Source organism: Cicer arietinum, chromosome 3, assembly GCF_000331145.2.
Source record: "Cicer arietinum cultivar CDC Frontier isolate Library 1 chromosome 3, Cicar.CDCFrontier_v2.0, whole genome shotgun sequence".
NCBI lineage: Eukaryota > Viridiplantae > Streptophyta > Magnoliopsida > Fabales > Fabaceae > Cicer > Cicer arietinum.
The window spans coordinates 53,076,008-53,097,297 of record NC_021162.2 but is presented as its reverse complement, the minus strand read 5'-3'; the positions used below and the strand labels follow the sequence as shown (position 1 = coordinate 53,097,297).

The following is a 21,290-nucleotide window of genomic DNA, read 5'->3' as shown; positions in this document are numbered from 1 at the left end:
AACCTACAATTTTTACATCAAATTCAAACCAAACTAACATGGTCACAAACAAATTGTGTTGGGTTGGATTCATAGATCACAAAAAAAAAAAAAAAACTCATTTTTCTAATCTAAATTATTGAAATTAAATTTCAATACTTCAACTTAAATATGTTTTGCCGTGCTTTATTTAAGTTTTTTTTATCTCCATTGAAACAAAAGTTAGGCCAAACACTTTTTAGAAAAATGTCACAAAAATAAGTGCTAGCTTATATTTTACAAAGAAAAAGAATACAAAAAATAGCTTTGAAAGTAGTTGTTGATAGTGATTTTTCCAAAGCTTTGGTTTTACCCGAGTTCTGTTATTCAAACATTTATGCATTCAATTCTTTTTAAATCTCACAGAAAAGTAGTGTAATTAGTTATGGTCATTAATCAGAAAATCATTATGCTGCCGTATAGAATTATTGTGTTTCTTGCTAATCTTCTTTCATAACAATATAGATTTGGCCTAATGAAACCAAATCGTAAAATTTTATTACAATACATCATTCAATACTTAAAATACAATGCACAAACACAACTAAACATATAAAACAACTAAATTAACAACAAATCATTAAATCCAATTAAACAAATTAAACTATAACTATACATCAATAATAAAAAATAAAATAAAATATTTCACATCAATATGTCGAGTTTCCATGTTCAAAATATCAAACCCATTATCTAAACCGAATACCTTTGAGTTTAAACAGGTTGGACCTATACTTGAATGGGGTGGGTTAATAATAATATGCGGGTCGAGTTAGTTTGAGTGACAGAGTTAGCGGATTAACCAGTACTAATGAATACGCCTACGCGAAAGCCCAAGTTCCATTATCATAAGCCCATCAGTACCTTCAGTCTTTCCATGCTACTACAGTGTCCAAAACACAAGAGTTATTCATACTCCGACATAAATTTGGCTAGTTTAGTGTGTACTTACATGCTCATATAATAACATCGTCTAATATATTTGCTAAGCATCTAAGATGTAGTACACAATTTAGTCACAAAAAAATCATACTACACAAAGATGCAAAACAGCAAAAGAGTAAAGCTTATTCAGAAAAATAAAAGCATTATTGAAGAATGTAACAAATACCTATCTGGAAAGGAAGGAATAAGCTCTTCAACTACTCGAACAATAGCTGGACCACTTCTATGTTTCCCAAATAATGACTGTTTTTCTGTTTCTGCATGATATAGAACTAGATAATCAATGTCGACAGCACAAGTATCTTAGCACCAGCAGGATGCAACTTACTAAATCTCTATATTAATTGATAAATTTATACCAAAACACTAGTTAAATGTTATTCACAATATATTAAAACTAAAGCATAAGGCTTTCATAAAATATGTAGAGTAGCAATATTATGATCATTCAACATTATGTGAATAAATTTGTTGTAGTGGTAGTAATAGAAGAAATTTTCAGTACCTTTTGCTTCGTGATTGAGGTATGAACGATCGCTTATGTTTAGGTTTAGGCCTTCAGTTGCGGCAAACTCTTTCAACATATCACCTATGAGATTATATGCAAGCATAGCTGTTTTATCACAAGCATCTTGGGTAGCAAGGTATTGGTTGTTGCATGCGTTGTACTTAGTGGGCATGGGTTCTGTCTCCTCACAAAAGTTAGATGCATCTTTTGGGTCAACTTCTGTGTATGATTTGTAAAAATCATGTCTCCTGACAATATTTTCACCAGGTTCCTTGTCAGGTGAAACAACTGAAGAATTATAGTTTTTATATCCCACAGATGCACTAAACTGCTCAGTGCTTTCTTCTTGGCATTGATTATTATATGGAGTGTTGCAATTTTTCAATTCCAAATTTGTTGCATCACTATTCAACCTTTCACTTGAAGTAAGTGGCTCGGTAATAGTGGTAGGAGGATGAAACTCAAATGGTGTAAAATCCCCAACACTTTCTCCCTCACAATTTGAATACATTGTACTAAATGCTCCATTTTCAAAATGTCTATTCTCCTGAAGTTGACTACCATTACTATTCTCATCTTCATCACTGTCACTGTCATCACTTTCTTCTGATTGCTCCATATATGCATCAGTGAAGTCCTGGTCAAATTCACTGTTTGGCAACAAATCTTGAATAATTTGATTTGTTTGAGCACTCACACTTAGTATGCAGTCAACTTCTTCATCAATATACTTCTTCTGGAACGTTACATCGTTTGTGCTGCTATTAGAACTCTTATTAATAACATCTAGGATCTGCAATAGAGACTTTGGAGTGCTATCCATATCACTGCACTCAAAAAGAAACTCAGTCAAAAGATTTCTAAAAGCTGGCCGTAAGCCCTTGTTTGATATTGTAGCCTTTGGTTCAATGAGAAGTTGTAAATCTTTAAGCACTTGCAATGGCACTACTTCAACTTCCTCAATGGACCGTATAGCATTTATAATATCACTCTGCAGGGACTTCACTTCAGTCGAGAACTGGTAAAATTCTTCTAAAAATTTGTTAAAAAAACCAGTTTTCAGTTTTAGTGATAAATATGCTACGGACATGGCTTTGGCTAATGGCTCTTGTAACTCATTTCCTCTATCAAGTTGTAAAAGCATCTTTCTACAGCTTCGATTCACTGTTTGGAGTAGCCTGCTCCGTGACCATGGGTCTTTGAACGGTTGCAACTGAGGCACCGGTGCTTTAACATCTTTAAGTTTTCTACGCATTGCAATCAAGGATTCGGATGGTAATTTTTCAAGTTCACACAACACCTTTATTACAGCAGCATGGTAAGATTGGGACCCGGATTCATGCAAAAGCTCACACCTATGTCGAAAATGCTGAGGATTGTTGAGATGTTGAAAAATCTGTTTACAAATTTCCAGTTTTTGGTTATTGTGTTCTTTGCTATTCAGAACACTAGAAAGAGAACCCTTGATGATCTTTTTCAACTTAACACGAGTTCTTTCATACTTTGTTGTGCCACCACTAACTATCATAGCAAGAAGGTATAGACCCTTGGTGGTCAAATTGTCGAGGCATGATACAATCAACCTTTTTAAGTTTGGTATTTGATTCAAATCCATATCATCACGAGGAATACAATTCTCTGTTTCAATGGAGTGTGCTCCAAAGGCGCGTTCAACACGAGTTCTCACCGACTCATAAAATATCTGATGAAATTATTATTAGATTATCAATCTATCATTCAAATTTAAAATCTTCGAAGAGCAATTCAAGTAAATGTAAGCATATAATAATACAATAAAGGAAACTTACATCATCATCTTTCCTGAGTAAAGACTCTGCCAAATCTCTGTTAATGGGAAAAGAAAACAAAGAAAAGAAAAGAATTCATTAGAGTGAAGCATGGTGAGGTGATTAAAGGTCTGTTTGGATTTGCTTATCTATATTTATCTACTGGCATAAGCACTTGTGAGACTATTTGGGAGAACTTATAAAAACAACTTATGACATGTTCATAAGGCTGTTTTCAGCTTATTTCCATTAGCTCTTCATGATAACTTAAGAATTGAATATATTTTATGTTTTGTTATAGAAACAACATATATAAATATTAAATAAGAGCTTACTTAATAAGTATGTTTATCCAAAAAGGCTAAATCATTGAACAAATGAAGCACTGACCCTGTATTTAGAATTTCTTTCAACTTCTTCCTCTCAAGTTTTGTAGCAGGTAAGCCAAGTAACCACCTGCACCACGAGTTTAATTCTAATGTAATTAAATTTTGTTAATATATCTAACACCAAAGTAAAAGAAAAATGAAGGTTACCTCTTCTTAAGTTTGATCTGTTTTTCACTGCGCTTTATGCATTGCAAAATAGAACCTAAATCTGTTCCATAAAACTTCATAATTTAACTGATCTGATCCAACCTAAGCAAAATATGAAGAGCCTGAGAAGATATATATTAAAAAAATCCGAACTATAAAACTGAAATCTATAGGTAAAAAAATATTTACTTGAGAAATTAAAGGAATGTTCAGTTACAAAGTCATTATAAGAATAAAAATTACTAAATTAGTGACAATAGTTAGGACGGGTAATAAGAACATCTCCAACTGTGAGTTTATTAAATAGGATCAACTGTGTCACGTCATCTTGAAGCAACTTTCATTTTTTATTCAACAGTAAATTCAACAACATGGATTCATTAAATTTATTATTATTAATAAATTAATAAAAAAAGGTAACAGTGCTGAGAGTGAACTCGCCAAAAATTTTGATTTGTTAGGTACAAACTTATTTGGTTACCGTCAGAGATGTTTTAAGATATTTGCCAAATCATCAAGACAAGCAAATCAAAAGGTATCAGACAAGCAAAATCATGAAGATGAACCAAAATGGTGAATCGGCGAAAACGGAGGTGGATGAATACCTAAGAGGTAACGGCGGAAGACAGAGGGCGACAGAGGGCGCAGACTCGCGAAGAGAGAAGACAAAGTGCGATGAATTGTTGTGCGAAGAGAGAAGACGGAGGGCGAAGAATTGTTGCGCCAAGAGAGAAGACGGAGGGCGACGAAGAAGTGAGAAAAGATGGCTTTTTCTATTTGATGCGGCGGCGGGCGAAGGCATTCAATTTTAGATTCTACAACGTAGATTTAGGATTTTTGAAATTTTGAGGTTTTGTTAAAATTAAAATTAAAATTTAAAATTAAATTATAGTTATAGTTTACTCTTTTTTTTTTTTAAATCAGTTCGGTTAAAAAAATTGATTTTTAAATAAAATTTGATTTTTTATTTTTTTTATTTTAGTTAAATTTAAAAATAATTAAATTTGATTTAGTTTTTTAAATTAGTTTAATTTTTGATTTTTTTCGCTTATTCTTAGTATTTGCTGCTCTAAACGAATTATAAAAAATAAATTCTTGTGATATTTATATTTTTTTTTACAAAAATATTAATAATTTATTCATTATAATCAAGATTCTTTAAAAAACTATTTGCAAGCTGGATGAGAATAGGATAGGTCGTCCGTCATAGACCTATGGTCTGACCTATTTAATAAAAAGGTTAGTTCAGACTATTTTTAAAGCATATTTATTTAAATAGTTTATGTTCAGACTTATAAAAAAATCTATTAGGCCTGACAGGTCGGCCTATCAATAGTCACTCCATATTCGATATCTGTTTGATATTCGATAGCGATTCTATATTGAGTAGTCGTTCCATATTCAGTAGTCGTTCAATTAGACAATCACTCAATAGTGGTTCTATATTTGTTTGAGAGGTAATAATGAGTGCATTTGTTTCAGGAAATAATCTATCCTTTGAAACCAAAAATCATTTTTTAGGGTTTAAATGGTGTTTGTTTCAAATTTTTTTAAAATTTTGTTAGAAAAATCATTTTTGGTTTAATATATATAGATATGTAAATTGGTATTGGTATGTGGAGAGCATTATGTGGTATGGGTAGAACATCATGTAAATTGGTATGGGTAGAGCATGTAGTTTGATATGTATATATGGACAGTTGTAACACCCCAATTTTTAACAGCGCGAGTGTATTTTTTTTTTTCAAAACAAATTCATAAAAACAAAGAAATAAAGAAAAAAATACTTTTGGATAAATATTTAAGTCGTAACACAACAACAAAAGTCACCAACATTTACAAGCAGCGGAAATAGTTTGAAATTAAAATCCAAAGTATTTAAAACAGCAAAATGCACCGAGGCTATGAGACCTATCAGACATAGCTCATACCCCTGGGGTATTCTTGACAGACACATGTACAATAGCCATGCCCAAGAATCTTAACTTCCCCACGTCACATCAAAAAGTGGTACATGGAACCCATCAAAATAAAATGTCAAGCTCACAATATTGATATAGGTACAATCTTCCAAATTAAAATAAACACAACCCAAAAAGAAAGACATCTAGTCCCTATACGTCAACCTAATCTGATCATTCTACAAAAAACTATACATCCTTGATGATCTTCACGCGCCCCGCAAGATCCTCCAAACACAGCTCCAGTCAGGTGTTTCCAACTACCTTCCTATCTACAGGGTACTAACCGGTAGGATGGTCCTGGTTCTCATATGAGGGCAAAGCCCAGATTTCCACAATAGTTGTAAAGGGTCACCAACCGAAATTAACAATTAACACATAACATTTAAGTTTTTAAATGCACAAAATAACCTTTCAACTTAGCATGCACCTTAAAAGGGTTTTCATATGCCAAACATGCATAAACAAGGTCGAAAAATGAAGTTTTTAACAAAAGAGCACTGTTGTATTCGAATACAACATCTCTGTATTCGAATACAAGGCTGTTCCAGCATTCAGCAGCAAAAATAACATGTTTGTATTCGAATACAACAGTCTGTATTCGACTACACAGTAAGTCAGTAGCAAAATAGCATGTCTGTATACGAATACAACAGTCTGTATTCGAATACACATCAGACAGCAGCAGAAAAACAACAAAATTCAGCTTTTAAAAGGGTTTTGAAATCAATCAACACTTACACACAAATCTAACCAATCACACTTAGCTATTATAGCCCAATCACCATGACGACTTGAGTTTCGAAAAGGTTTTGCAATCAATCACACTTACACACAATTCCATAACATCCACACTTGGCAATTATAACACAATCACCATGACAACTTGAGTTTCGAAAAGGTTTTGCAATCAATCACACTTACACACAATTCCATAACATCCACACTTGGCAATTATAACACAATCACCATGACAACTTGAGTTTCGAAAAGGTTTTGCAATCAATCACAGTTACACACAATTTCAAAACATTCACACTTAGCAATTATAACACAATCACCACGACAACTTGAGTTTCGAAAATGTTTTGCAATCAATCACACTTACACACAATTCCATAACATCCACACTTGGCAATTATAACACAATCACCATGACAACTTGAGTTTCGAAAAGGTTTTGCAATCAATCACACTTACACACAATTCCATAACATCCACACTTGGCAATTATAACACAATCACCATGACAACTTGAGTTCAAACACTCAATCATAATCTTGAATCAAACACGACTCGCGTGCCAAGCACCCTAATGCAATGCGTATATGCCAAAATGCATGGACTCAGAATTCCAATCAAAACCCTCCTCGAAGGGCCGTAAATCATAATTGTACCGCCTATCACATACCGGATTACTAAATTACCGAGGTGCTACCTATCACGGGTCAGCACGATTTACTAAAAACGTAAATCGTAAATGTACCGCCTATCACATGCCGAAGTACTATTTGTCGAGGTGCCACCTATCACGGGTCAGCACGATTTACTAAAAACGTAAATCGTAAATGTACCGCCTATCACAGGCCGAAGTACTATTTACCGAGGTGCTACCTATCACGGGTCAGCACGATTTACTAAAAACGTAAATCGTAAATGTACCGTCTATCACAGGCCGAAGTACTATTTATCGAGATGCTACCTATCACGGGTCAACACGATTTACTAAAAACGTAAATCATAAATGTACCGCCTATCACAGGCCGAAGTACTATTTAACGAGGTGCTACTTATCACGGGTCAGCACGATTTACTAAAAACGTAAATCGTAAATGTACCGCCTATCATAGGCCGAAGTACTATTTACCGAGGTGCTACCTATCACGGGTCAACACGATTTACTAAAAACGTAAATCGTAAATGTACCGCCTATCACAGACCGAAGTACTATTTACTGTGGTATCACCTATCACGGGTCATCACGATTTACTAAAAATGTAAATCGTAAATGTACCGCCTATCACAGGTCGAAGTACTATTTACCGAGGTGCTACCTATCACGGGTCATCACAATTTACTAAAAACGTAAATCGTAAATGTACCGCCTATCACAGGCCGAAGTACTATTTACCGAGGTGCCACCTATCACGGGTCTGCACGATTTACCAAAAATGTGCAGTCTATCGCAGACCTTACAGGACGCGACAATCCCCGCAAGGATAAGATGAACCAACAAATCACATGGAATCATCTCGTGGCCCATCCGGTCACCACTATCACCATGGCCCATTCGGTCGCCATGTACTATGAAATGCATGAGCATACTCTGACTCTATCCACGACAATCGTTAAGTAAATGCAGATATTAATAGATTCCCCATTTTTTATACTCATTTAACTCTAACAATTTTCACGACAATCATTAAGTAAACAGAGATATTAAAAGATTCCCCATTTTTAATACTCGTTTAACTCTAACAATTTTGACGACAATCATTAGGTAAATACTGATATTAAGAGATTCCCCATTCTTAATACTCATTTAACTCTAACAATTATCACTACAAACATTAAGTAAATAGAGATATTAAAAGATTCCCCACTTTTAATACTCGTTTAACTCTAATGATTTTCAAATTCCACACAGAACATACTCAGACATATTCTCAAATTCAATCCACAATTCACACCAAATCACCTCAATTCATTTTTCCACAAAATCCATTTAACTCTAACGATTTTCACTACAAACATTAGGTAAATAGAGATATTAAAAGATTCCCCATTTTTAATACTCGTTTAACTCTAATGATTTTCAAATTCCACACAGAACATACTCAGACATATTCTCAAATTCAATCCACAATTCACACCAAATCACATCAATTAATTTTTCCACAAAATCCACACAAACACATCTCAAAATTTATAAATATTAATTATGAACACGTCAAACACGACAACCACAAAATTATCTCAACCCACCACTCAAACACATCAAATTTAATTTCCTCAAAACCACACATAAATGAGTTAAATTCATTTTCCACGAAACACTCATTAATATCACCAAAACCCAACTCTAAAATTTTACCCATAAAAGCATTAAATTCATTTTCCCCAAATCAACACTTCAACCCTAACAAATTTCTTTTCCACACAACCACAGATAAGTCCCTAAATGCAAACTAGAAGTTTAGAAGGAGACCTTACCTTAACGATAGTTCTAACACGCGATTACGGCACCGTAATTAATTCCGGTAAAATCTCTGCTCGCAACGTAGCTTCCAAAGTTAGTTCACTAGCACCGTAGCGTGGAGGTGAGCAACTTTCCCTTCTATCTATTTTCGAAACGAAGCTTAGATCTAGAAGAAAAGTGGGGGTTTGTGTTTGACGGTTTTGAAATCCCTAACACCGTTTTTCTTTGTTTTCGAATAAAACAAAAAGAATGAAGTTGAGGAATCTTTGTTTTCTAACCCACCAAGCCTTGGTTCCCTTTCTTGAAGCAAAAGGAAGCAACAAAAATGAAGAAGAAGGAAGAAGATAATGGGTTTGCGATAAACGGGGAGGAAATGTTTTCGTTTTCTTCCGTTTCTGTTTTCCTTTGTTTTTACAGGCTAAAAGCCTAAAAACTTCAACACACACACACACATAATTACCAAAAACTAGGCTAAAAGCCTAAAAACTTCAACACCAAATACCCTAAAATTGTATAATTTAGGATTTAAAAATTAAGGGTCTTACAGACTAGTTATTGATTCATTTTGTTTTTTGTTTTCTTGGAAGGTTGTTGTAGTGCGGACTTGTTAATTATTATTTTATTAGATTTGATGATAATTTCATTAGTTTTCCTTTTATATAAATGTATATTTTAACCTATTTAAAAAATATAAAATATAACATTTAAATATTTTAATGTTAATAAGGATTTTAAATAGGCTTTCAGGTCAGACCAGACTTTTAAAAAGGTCATGTTATGCCGAAAAAAGAGTCTATGATAAGTCGTAGGTCAGGCTTAGGCCTAATTTTTTTTTGTAGGCCAGACTCAAGCCTTTCAAAGCCTGGTCTGACCTGACCTATTCCCACCCATATTTGCAAGTCATGATTCCAAGGATACAGTGCAAAAACTAGGGGTGAACAACAACCGGGTTCGGGTGGGTTCGAGTTCAAATCCCACATTCGAATCAACCCATGGGTGACACGTGTAGACCCATTTTCGACCCTTTTATAGCGGTTTAGGTCGGGTTTCGGGTTAGACATGTCAGATTTATTGGGTACCCATTGAACGGCTAATGCGTTTTTTGAGTCGTTTTTCATAAAAAAGTTCCTACTAGATCAAACCCTAACACAAAAGAGTAACTTCGACAAGAAGAGCAAACCAAAACACACAAATTATAATATATTTCAAACAAACAACAGAAGATGGTGAAGGCTAGAGTGAGACGACGATAATGGTAAAGGCGACAATGGTGCCGATGGAGACGATGTGAGGCTGTGGATGTGGTCGGGTCCGAATATGTTGTCCACCTATAGCAAAAACCACATGAAAATCAATCTAAAATAAGAGAAAATCAATGAGACAGCACGCCAAAAAACAAAGAAATCAAAACTAAAATGTTGTAAATAAGAATCAAAACAACCGTTGAAACAACATAAAAAAAAGAATAAATAAGAGAGAAAAAAAACTTGGTAAGGATGAATAGAAAGAAAAAAAACCAGAACTAAACAATTGATAAAGAAGAAAGGACGGTGGTTGGTCGCTGGAAAACACTGTCGAAAGGTGGAAGGCCGATGGTCTTGGTTGATGGCAAAGTAAGGATGGTTTTGAAGTTTTGGGTGAAAGGGTAAATCGAATCAAAAGAGGCGTAAAAGCAGAAACAACAAACCTATTTATATTGTTTTTAGTCTAATATATATCTAGAAAATCTAAGAGGTACCATATCATTACGATTTTTTTTTCAATTATATCTTCTTTTTTTTTTAATCTAAAATATTTTAATTTGAGCAATGATATTTAAACATATTTTTGGATATAAATACAAACACATATATTGCATACGTATACATACCTAAGAGACAATTTAGCCATTTTGCTAGTTATTTTCAGAAAACTCTTTCTCTTAGAAAACCTTTTCTCTTCTTCAGAAAACCCTTATACGGTACTTCATTCTTGTTCCTGAATGCTTCTCCATCGCTATTCCTTTCTTCCACCGAGAAAGGTTCATTCTGAGTCACAAGAGCAATTTATGTCATTATGGTAATGCAATGTAAGAAGTCTCGAAAACCGGGTTGTTTCTTATGATGAAAACTCTTATACGATTCTTCCTTTTCTTCTTCTTTAGCGTTTCTTCCTTCTCTTCGTCATCGTCATAGCTCGTCTCATATTAGCCTGTCTCATCTTCCTTCTCTCCGTTTCTTTCTTAGCTCGTCTCATCTGCTTCCTTCCCCATCGTCATCGCTCGTTGTCGCTTGCGTCTTCTTTGTGCGATAATTACAAATTGTTGGGTGTTTTCATTGTAAGTTTACTTCTTTCTATCATTGTTGTTGCTTCTTTGTATGATTGTTGTTTCTTTCAATTTAGGGTTTTTAGTTATTGATTTAGGATTTCTTTTGTTGCTAATTTTGAATTAGGGTTTCTCATCTCTTCTTCAACGGCCGGTTTTTCTTTCATTATTTTTTCCTCTTTTTTTCTACTCCTTTTTTTTTTCTTCCTTTTGATGCAAAATTAATTTCTTGTTTTTCGTTTAATAATTGCGGTAGATAGATTTATAGTTTTTGTGTGTGTTTTCTTTGGTCGTTGCTCATTAATTTTTTTGGCATGTTCTTTCATTTATTGTCCAATTCAAGTTGCATAATGGAATTTCAGTATGTTTTATGTGACCTTAAATTCTGAATTGGAAGATTTGTATGGATATCATTGCAGTTCAATACATGATTAGTATCTTAATTAATTCATTAACAAGTTTGAGGATTTTTTTAAAATTATAGTTTTGTTGATTCAAATGATCATTAGATTGAATGTTAGGACCCCTGTTGAGAATGTTGGGGATGAAGTCGCAGAAAATGTTGTTGGTAAGTAATAAATTGTATATGTTGTGGTGTTGTTGTAGTTTTGTCTTGATATAATTTTAATACATTTTTTAACAAGTGATCCTAACATGGACAGTTCATTAAAACCAACGTCAAACATAATTATGAGAATGAAAGATAAACCAAGGAAGCGAGTTAAAAATGTAGTCAATCAAAGTCCGTTTGTGAATCTGGATGAAAAGAAGAAGAAAAAGAAAAATAAAAAATAAGTGTTATTGGCATATTTTGAGTTTTTGGAAGGTTCTCCATAGTGATGTAGTTGGTGAACCACACCTTTTGCCTCTCTTTTTTCTTTCTTTATGTTTTTATGAACAAATATGTATGGTTAAAAATTAGTGCGCATTAGATTTTGCTTTTAGTATCCAAATATGTATGGTTAAAAATTAGTGTTGATTAAATGTTGTTGGTCTCTAAATATGTAGGGTTAAAAATTAGTGTGCATTAGTCGTTGATTTTTATGTATGAACAAATCCATGTTTCTTAAAGCCATTAGCCTGATTTATATTGTTTGATTAGAATGACCAAACTTTATGTTCAAATCCATTAACCAAATTGTGCAAGGAATTAACCATATTTTTTTTAAGTCATTAACCAGTTTTTATCTTGTTTGATTAGAATGCTGAAGTTTTCAGTTCAAATATATTAACCAAGTTGTTCATAATATTAACCATGTTTCTTAAAGTCATTAACAAGATTTATATTGTCTGATAAGAATGACCAAATTTTATGTTCAAATCCATTAACCAAGTTGTGTAAGGAATTAACCATATTTTTTTAAATCATTAACTAGGTTTATATCTTGTTTGATTAGAATGCCCAAATTTTTAGTTCGAATCCATTAACCAAGTTATTCACAACATTAACCATGCTTCTTAAAGCCATTAACTATATTTATATTGTCCGATAAAAATGACCAAATTTACTGTTCAAATCCTTTAACCAAGTTGTGCAAGGAATTAACCATATTTTTTAAGTCATTAACCAGGTTTATATCTTGTTTGATTAGAATGCCCAAGTTTTCAGTTCGAATCCATTAACCAAGTTGTTCACAACATTAACCATGTTTCTTAAAGCCATTAACCATATTTATATTATCGGATAAGAATGACCAAATTTTCTGTTCAAATCCATTAACCAAGTTGTGCAAGCCATTAACCATATGGTTTTAAGTCATTAACCAGAGTTATATCTTGTTTGATTATAATGCTCAAGTTTTCTATACGAATCCATTAACCAAGTTGTTCACAATATTAACCATATTTCTTAAAGCTATTAACCAAATTTATATTGTCTAATAAGAATGACCAAACTTTCTGTTCAAATCCATTAACCAAGTTGTGCAAAGAATTAACCATATTATTTTAGGTCATTAACCACGTTTATATCTTGTTTGATTAGATGACCAAGTTTTCAATTCGAATCCATTAATCAAGATGTTCAAAACATTAACCATGTTTCTTAAAGCCATTAACCAGATTTATATTTTGTCTGATAAGAATGACCTAACATTCTATTCAAATCCATTAACAAAATTGTCATACAAAAAAGTGACAAAAGTGATAAACCACGTACATGATTATCATACAATCCATTTACTTGACTGTTTATTGCAACAAAATGTCATATAAAAAATGACAAAATTGATAAAACATTTACATTTTATCACAGCTGTGTTGAATTGTGACAAAAGATTGTCTTCACATGCAAATTCATATTCTTGTTAGCTTTGAACATCCTTGCCTTTGTAGGAGTCGTCTCGTGAGTATGATCATGTTCGAATTTTGTAATGTACCATAATCCATCTTTATCCAACTTAATAACAATCTTGGCGGGACAATTATTTACTTTAGTTGGAAGTGTTTTTAACGTACACAATTTTTTTGACACTTTAGACCCCTCTCTTGAGCATGATAAAATTAAGTAGCAGAGCTCTCCATCTTGCCCTTTTCTTGAAGATATAATCTTCCACCTAAAACCCTTTCTCGAAGCATACTGTTCATAAAATGATTTGACTTTATCTAAGCAAAAAAAAAAAAAAAAACATCCCTGTTGCAGGCTCCCAACAACATGCATTGTCATCATCATCATCAAGGTTGTCAACTCTGATACCTTCATCTTCAATAGTACCACAATCCATGAAGTTTCAATTGATAGTGCCAATGTCACACAAAAACTACAAAAAATAATTCAATCCGATCATTAACCACTGTATGCACTTTAGTAACCAACAATTAGCACATCATTAAACACATAATGTAAAATGTGTTAGACCTACCACATTTAGACCACTAACCAATAATATTTACACTATTAACTAGGGAAAAAAATCAGAAAGACCCAGAATTGGTCCACTATTAATTACATAATATGAAATGTGTTAAACCTACCAACAATTTAGATATTGATCAAACTTAACAATTCAAATTTGATTAACATAATTGATTAACAGTGATAAAAGTTAATATTTAGACAAAAATAAATAACATGATTGATTAACAATTCACAGTTCTAATTTTTATACAAAAATAAGTCATTAACCACCTATTGTACTTCATTGATCAATAATGTTTATATTATTAACTAGATGCGGAAAAACTAGGTATGAACCCAAAAAAACAAAAATTTATATTTAAGCAAAATAATATACCAAAAACAATTGCAATTTTTCTCAATACTAGTGTCTGAAAAAAACACCTTCTTAAAGTAAACAAGTTCAAGTAAATGAGATAGGTAAACAACCCCATCAATAAATGAAAGACAAAAATTTGAAACTCAACATTATGGGAAAGAAGGAAATGAGAAGTTACCTTGCATGGGAGTAAATAAGGTTGCTAAAGTTACTTCATTAAAAATTTGATTTTTTTTCCTATTTTTCTTCATCTCCCTTCAAAATCATGATGTTTCTCTCTAATCTAATGTTTACCCAAAATTAAAATGAGTAAATAAAAGGAAGAATAAGGAATTATGGAAGAAATTGAAGATGAATGTGTGAGGTTTGTTTTTATAGAGGAAGAAAAAAAAAAGTGAAGAAAGAGAGATAAAAGGGAGAAAGTAAAAGAACAGAGAGATTGTGTGGGGGCCACATATGTATAGTATATGATAGTATTTGTGTTTAAAAATGTGTTTAAATAACATTTATCATTTTAATTTTTGTCCTTTTTAATTGATAAATGTTGTAGGTTGAATATCTTGTTTGGGTTTGAACTCGGTATCGTGTGAGTTAATTATGGTAGAATTTATAATCTCTCCTAATAACAAAAAAAAAATTCTAATTTTTTATTGATCGCAGGGAGGAGATGACGTGTATTGTGCTTAAAAATTCCCTTTGTCAACCCCTCACATTCTAGGATACGATCATCTATTATTTTGATATTTTATTATTTTGACTTAATTGCAGTTTAAATCTCCTATTTTTACTAATTCACGAAATTAGTCAATATATTTTAAAATTAAACAGTTTTGGTCTCTCTCTTATATTTTTTAACTAAAAAATGATGATGTGACATGTTTTAAAAGACGTGACATATGATATGATGATGTTAAATAATTAATATCCATAAAATTACAACAAGATCTTCTAAAAACTTTAGTTTCAACTTATGAAATTATTCATTTTTATAATTTAATTAATAATATAAATATAATTAATGCATCTAGATGATTCTACATCACGATATCATGTCATTAAAAATATTTAAAACCACTATTTTTAAGTTAAGAAATCTGAAGGAGGACCAAAATTGTCAACTTTTAAAATATATTTGACTAATTTCGTGAATTAGTAAAAATAGAGGGAATAAAACGATAATTAAGTCTATTATTTTTTAATTAGTTAAAAAAAATATACAAATAAAACAATAGATTGATGCAACCTCTTAAAGGAATAAAATTTTCATCGCAATACATCATTCTATCCCCGTCCTGCGACACTCTTGAAAACTCTAAAAAAATAAGATATTTTGATATAGTCTCAAAGTAGAATATTTTAAAAGAAAAAAATTTCCAAAAAGAGGATATAATTAAAAAAATCTTCATTACTAACTTTTTTTTTTACTTTATTGTTACATAATCAATACCAATGATATAATTAGATTTTGCATGTACTCCATTATCAATTAAATATTATTAAATATCAATGACACTATATAAAAAATAGCATGTATCGGTACTAGGGTGAAAATGGGGTACGTTAAGGTAGGTTATGGTCAAATAGAGTTAACTTGTTTTGAAAATTTAAAGTATAATTTTGGCCTCTTTACGTGTCATAAACAATTTTTTGAGGTCGAATCTGGCCTTTTAAAAGCCTATTAGTTTGAAAGCCTATTTAAGCACTTTTTTTTTTTTCATATTAAAACATTTAAATGCAATCATAATTAAATAGGTCAATCGGCCTAAAATTAAAGGCTAAAGGTAAAAAGACCTAACAGCTTACCATTTAACTAAATATAAGTCCTCAATTAATTTGCTAATGCAATAGGACAATTGAAATTAAAAACTTAAGACAATCAAATAGACCTTAAGTTAAGAAACAAATTCAATAATATTATAACAAGGTCATTAGTTCTAAATAAGTGAACAATTTGTCAAATGCAACCATAATACGATTTAAGTCTTACTAAGTCATTACATAAATAATATTTTAATTTAAATATGACAATTAAAAAGATGCAACATCCATATATTGGAAAAGTATTACATCAAATCTTCAAGGTGACCTCTTCATGTTGTTTCTCCACCTTAAAAAAAATTTGAATTCAAACTGTTATTATTTAAAATATAAAATAAGAAACATAACAAAATAAGAGATTATTACCTTAGACTTTATCTTCGCGTTAAACTTATGACGAAATCAATCTCCCCCACAATTAAGGCTTCAATTGATTTCTCATTCAATCTTGAATGAAACTCATCAATAACTTTACCCCAGCATTAAATGTAGATGCGTTTGAGGCTACGGAGCGGGCAGCATTCTTAACAATCCAAAATTTTCATATATATTATATATGTGTTTTGTTATTAATTGTTATGATTTATTATTAAATTAATAATTATTTTATGTATAAATAAATTAAACTAAATTTTATCACGCTCTATTTTACCTGAATAATTATAACCTTTATTTTTATTTAATTATTTTCGCGTGTCAATTACACGGGGATGATTTATGATGTGATTATTTTCTAAATGGACTATTGTGCATTTTTTATTTGATTAGTTTCGATAATCATGAAATTGATGTGTTAGATATGTTTGTTTTATTTTGTTATGTGTGGGTGGTATTCTTATTTTGCTTGATTTATTTTGGTTGATAAAATATTAGTTGAATTATTTAATTAAATTAGAATTTATAAAAGTTATATTATTTGTTAGTTTTATTTACGACCAAATAAGTATTTATTTTAGGAGATATTATAGAGTTAGTGAAACCCAACCTTTATATATAAGTGTTTTGAAAATATTTTTGGTCCATCCTAAAAAAAAAAAAAACTAGTGACTTAACTAATTCTTTTACTCTCTTTTATGACAAGATTTTAAGACAATTCATTGTGTTTCTTGGCATAATGTGCATTAACTGATTTTTAACACCTTTAATTTATTTTTTAAAGGAAGATTATAAATTTAATTATAAGTTTTTTTTTTGTGCAATTAAGAGAGGATACAAAAAGACTATTGTCCTTTTTGTATCTCATGCATTCATCCTTTTTAAACTAAAATTATAATAATTTTATTTTAATTGTCTACAAAAATAATTCTATGAAATTTTTGGTTTCGTAACTATTAGATAAAAAAAAATTAAAAGGGTGACGTGACAATCTCTAATTTATTTATTTAATTAAAATGGATGGTGTGACACCCTGCAATATATGGTGAACTTTATTAGTTAATCCTAATTAACTCATACACATAAATACACATGATTTCAATTGACTTTGTAACAACCTAATAAAATTAAATAAATAGTAATTATTGGTAGCATAATTTTGGAATTAAGTGCACTTCAATTTTAGACAAGAACTCAATCGTAATATTACAACATAAATAGCTATTACTTTCATACATTTCCATTAGGCCTCTTGCTGTCACACCTATTTGTCATTCGTACACTCCAAAAGTAATTTTTTAAGTCATAAATTCCAATATGTGTTGAATTCATCATTGCCTCATAAGTTATTTCTCGTGCGAATTTAGAGATGTTAAGAAAGAAAACGCCTAAGGTAAGAGCTTTTCCCCATGCTGAGTTAGGCTAGATATTAAATTAGCGATTCGTAAGATATTGATATGATGTCTTAAAAAAAAATGTTGATTTTATTTTCGTTGTAAAGAAATTAACTATAATGCTTTGATTGTTTTTTTTAATACATCTATCTTGATGAAATTAATTATAGAGTTATATTTTTATTATTATATCTTGATAAATATGTTTGTAGTGAATATGTTTAGTGTTTTACGTGTTTTAGAGTATTTAATTATAAAGTTATAATTTTTATAATGATGTACTTAATAATATATTTATTATGATGTATTTGATTTTAAGTGTTGATTTTTGAGTATTCTAAATTTAAAACTTGACTGTTATGAACAATATATGTGTCTTGAGGAAATTGATGAAAATTTTATATGTCTTTAATTTTAATAATATGAGAAAATTGATTATTGAATGCATTAATTAATAGTCTATTTTTAGAATGCTGAAAACTTTATAGTGAAATGAATGAAATTTATGTTGTTATTGTATTTTTGGTGATATGAGTTTTAATGGTTATCAATAACACGTAGTCCAATCGAATCTTATGGATTATTCAAATGAAAGTGGTGTGATTTTGAGATATTTTTTCACGTGCATATTTGATGTGTTGAAGTTATTGAGCTATAACTATGAACATCCATGAGAATATAAATTTGATGTCTTATGTGATTAAAAAATTTAATCTAAAAAATTTTATCTTTGCGGTTGCGTAAGTGGGTGGTGATTTATGTTTTAAATATTGTTATCTTTGTGGTTGCCTAAGTGGTTGGTGATTTGTGTTTTAAATATCATTATCTTGTGGTTGCCTAGGTGGCTGGTGATTTGTGTTTTAAATATTATTATCTTTGTGGTTGCCTAAGTGGCTGGGGATTTGTGTTTTAAATATTATTATCTTTGTGGTTGCCTAAGTGGCTGGTGATTTGTGTTTTAAATATTGTTATCTTTGTGGTTGCCTAAGTGGCTGATGATTTGTGTGATTATTTAAGTGAGTGGTGACATGTATATTTTGAGCATCATTATCATTTCATGACATATCATATGCATCTTTGTGGACGTCTGTGTGGCTGGTTATATCCGGATCAAATATATTTAGGAGTATGCATAACTTGCATACATTTTATTGTTTATTTTTTTATAATTATTTGTTCTACGGTTGCTACTTGATTTATTTAGATATATTTTATGATTTTTGATACCCCTTTGAGAACAATTAAAGAATCAATTTCTTTATATCTTGTATTACGAAAAGATTTTATATTCATATTTTATGGTTGTTATTTTATTATTTGGTTTAACTTTTGCTGTGGGATGAACTGACCCCTTACACCAGCATTTAGGTACTAATCATCTCAAAAAGTTGCATGAACGATGTTTGATTGGTGCACACGCGGGAGAAAATGAGACTTTTACTTAAAAATATTGTTTTGTATTACTAAAAATTTGGTGGTACATTGTAAAGTTATTTATTCGTCATCATTAACTTTTAATAGAAATGTGGAAGTGAGATTTCATTCGCTAGTAAATAATTGAATGTCATTAATTTCAGTCAACCTTGTTTCTTTTGAATTTCACTTAAAGATAATTTATTTTATTTTGGACCCTAAATGAATATCGATCTAACAATTGGGATATTAATTTTGCAAATGAATAAATAAATAAATAATATTTTAGTAAATTACATTACGTTCTTTTACGAAAAAAAATACATCAAGTTATTTTCTTACGCATCTTCAATTTATTACATGATGAACTACTCATAAGAAAAAAAAATTAGTTGTTTCTAAAAGAAAATAAATATTTTTAAGTAATATTCAGATAAAAAATTTGGGGCGTTACAATAGACTTTAATGCCACACTTGAGATCGGAATAGCTAGTATATCTAAAACCATCTTTGAAAAATCTTGTACTTTATGTTGTTGTTCCTCCGCCACTCCAAAGCATTGAAGGAATTACTCTACCCTACATAATTATAAACATTTTCATAAAAATAAGCTTGTAATTCTTATTTCATTGGAGGAACTCCTTCCTTTTCACGTAGAATGCTTATTATTTGATCAAACTCAATATTAACTTTTGTACAAGATAACTCTTCCATTCGCAAGGACACATACTCACCATATAGTTCTTCCAATGATTTCTCGACCTTCTTTATATTCTCATCAGAAACTTCTTTAGAATGTATATTAAGGGAAAACATATTTCAACAATTTGAAAATTACACCTAGGGTGCAACACACTAGCAATGGCCATAAAAAATGATACATTCCCACCAATATTTATCAAACTTTGTTTTCATTGGTGTTACCATTTTTTTCATAAAAATATCAGTATTCTCTATTGTATTATCTATTACTTGTTTTATCCTCCAAACTTCTGCATGATAAAAATTAGCAGTAGGATATTCACTTTCAAATATTACATGAGTAGCTAGATAGAATACTTCTAATAAATTACAAATTTTCTCAACTTGGAGTAAAAACATTAATAAACTAAGGAGTGCAAGAATAAAGTGACACAAATAATTTATTTTGATTCACCGCTAACTTGGCTATATTATGTCCCTACTCATAAAGATTTAATCTACTAATTCAACAACTTGAATTACAAAGCACATAATACTCCAAGACAATCTTCTCAAACAACATGACAACCCTAGAATTTTGACGAACACGCACACCTTGACTCTACCAACCAAATCTTCTCCATATAATTTGACAACCCCAGATTATTGAAGACACGCTAACACCACTATCAGGTTTGAATACAAAGGTTTAGAACTTGAGTAGTTACTTCTAACAAGTTGATTATAACAATGACTATCATACTCAAAGAAAAGCACTTAGAAAATATTTCTCATTCGAACAAGTGTTTCTCTATTTGAACTTTAAGATGAATTTGGAATTTTGAGTTTGAGTTTGAGTTTGAGTTTTTCTACTATTTTCTGATTTTTCGATGATATCCTTCTTCATCCTTAAGTATCTATTTATAGATAAAATTAAGGCTTCAATTTAGTCATTATTTAATTATGAACTGTATCTTCATTCCTAGCTTGGTAAAAAATAATCTTATTCAAAAATAATTCTGAGCAAGAGGCTTTTTGATAATATGGTCTTTAGTAAATTCTTTATTTCTGAATCCAATATGAGCAGTTCTTCTAGATTGATTATGTTCATATTTTGTTCAGGTTGAGTTTGTAA

The 21,290-nt window shown here is 30.8% G+C and overlaps 1 protein-coding gene across 2 annotated transcripts; it reads right to left on the bottom strand.

Moving 5' to 3' along the window:
- Window positions 1-494: 494 nt before the first annotated feature.
- LOC101505507 (uncharacterized) lies at window positions 495-4,636 on the bottom strand. 2 transcript variants are annotated; one of them, XM_012713540.3, is made up of 7 exons: window positions 4,400-4,636; window positions 3,795-3,896; window positions 3,649-3,714; window positions 3,280-3,316; window positions 1,469-3,173; window positions 1,130-1,220; window positions 495-898 (listed from the first exon to the last, which is right to left on the bottom strand). In XM_012713540.3, the coding sequence occupies exons 2-7, from the start codon at window positions 3,872-3,874 to the stop codon at window positions 865-867; spliced, it is 2,013 nt and encodes a 670-aa protein (XP_012568994.1). In that variant the 5' UTR covers window positions 3,875-3,896; window positions 4,400-4,636; the 3' UTR covers window positions 495-864. The 2 variants fall into 2 exon arrangements, with proteins under 2 accessions (XP_012568994.1, XP_004492347.1); XM_004492290.4 differs by having other exon boundaries at window positions 495-901; window positions 4,400-4,635.
- Between the last annotated feature and the right edge of the window lie 16,654 nt (window positions 4,637-21,290).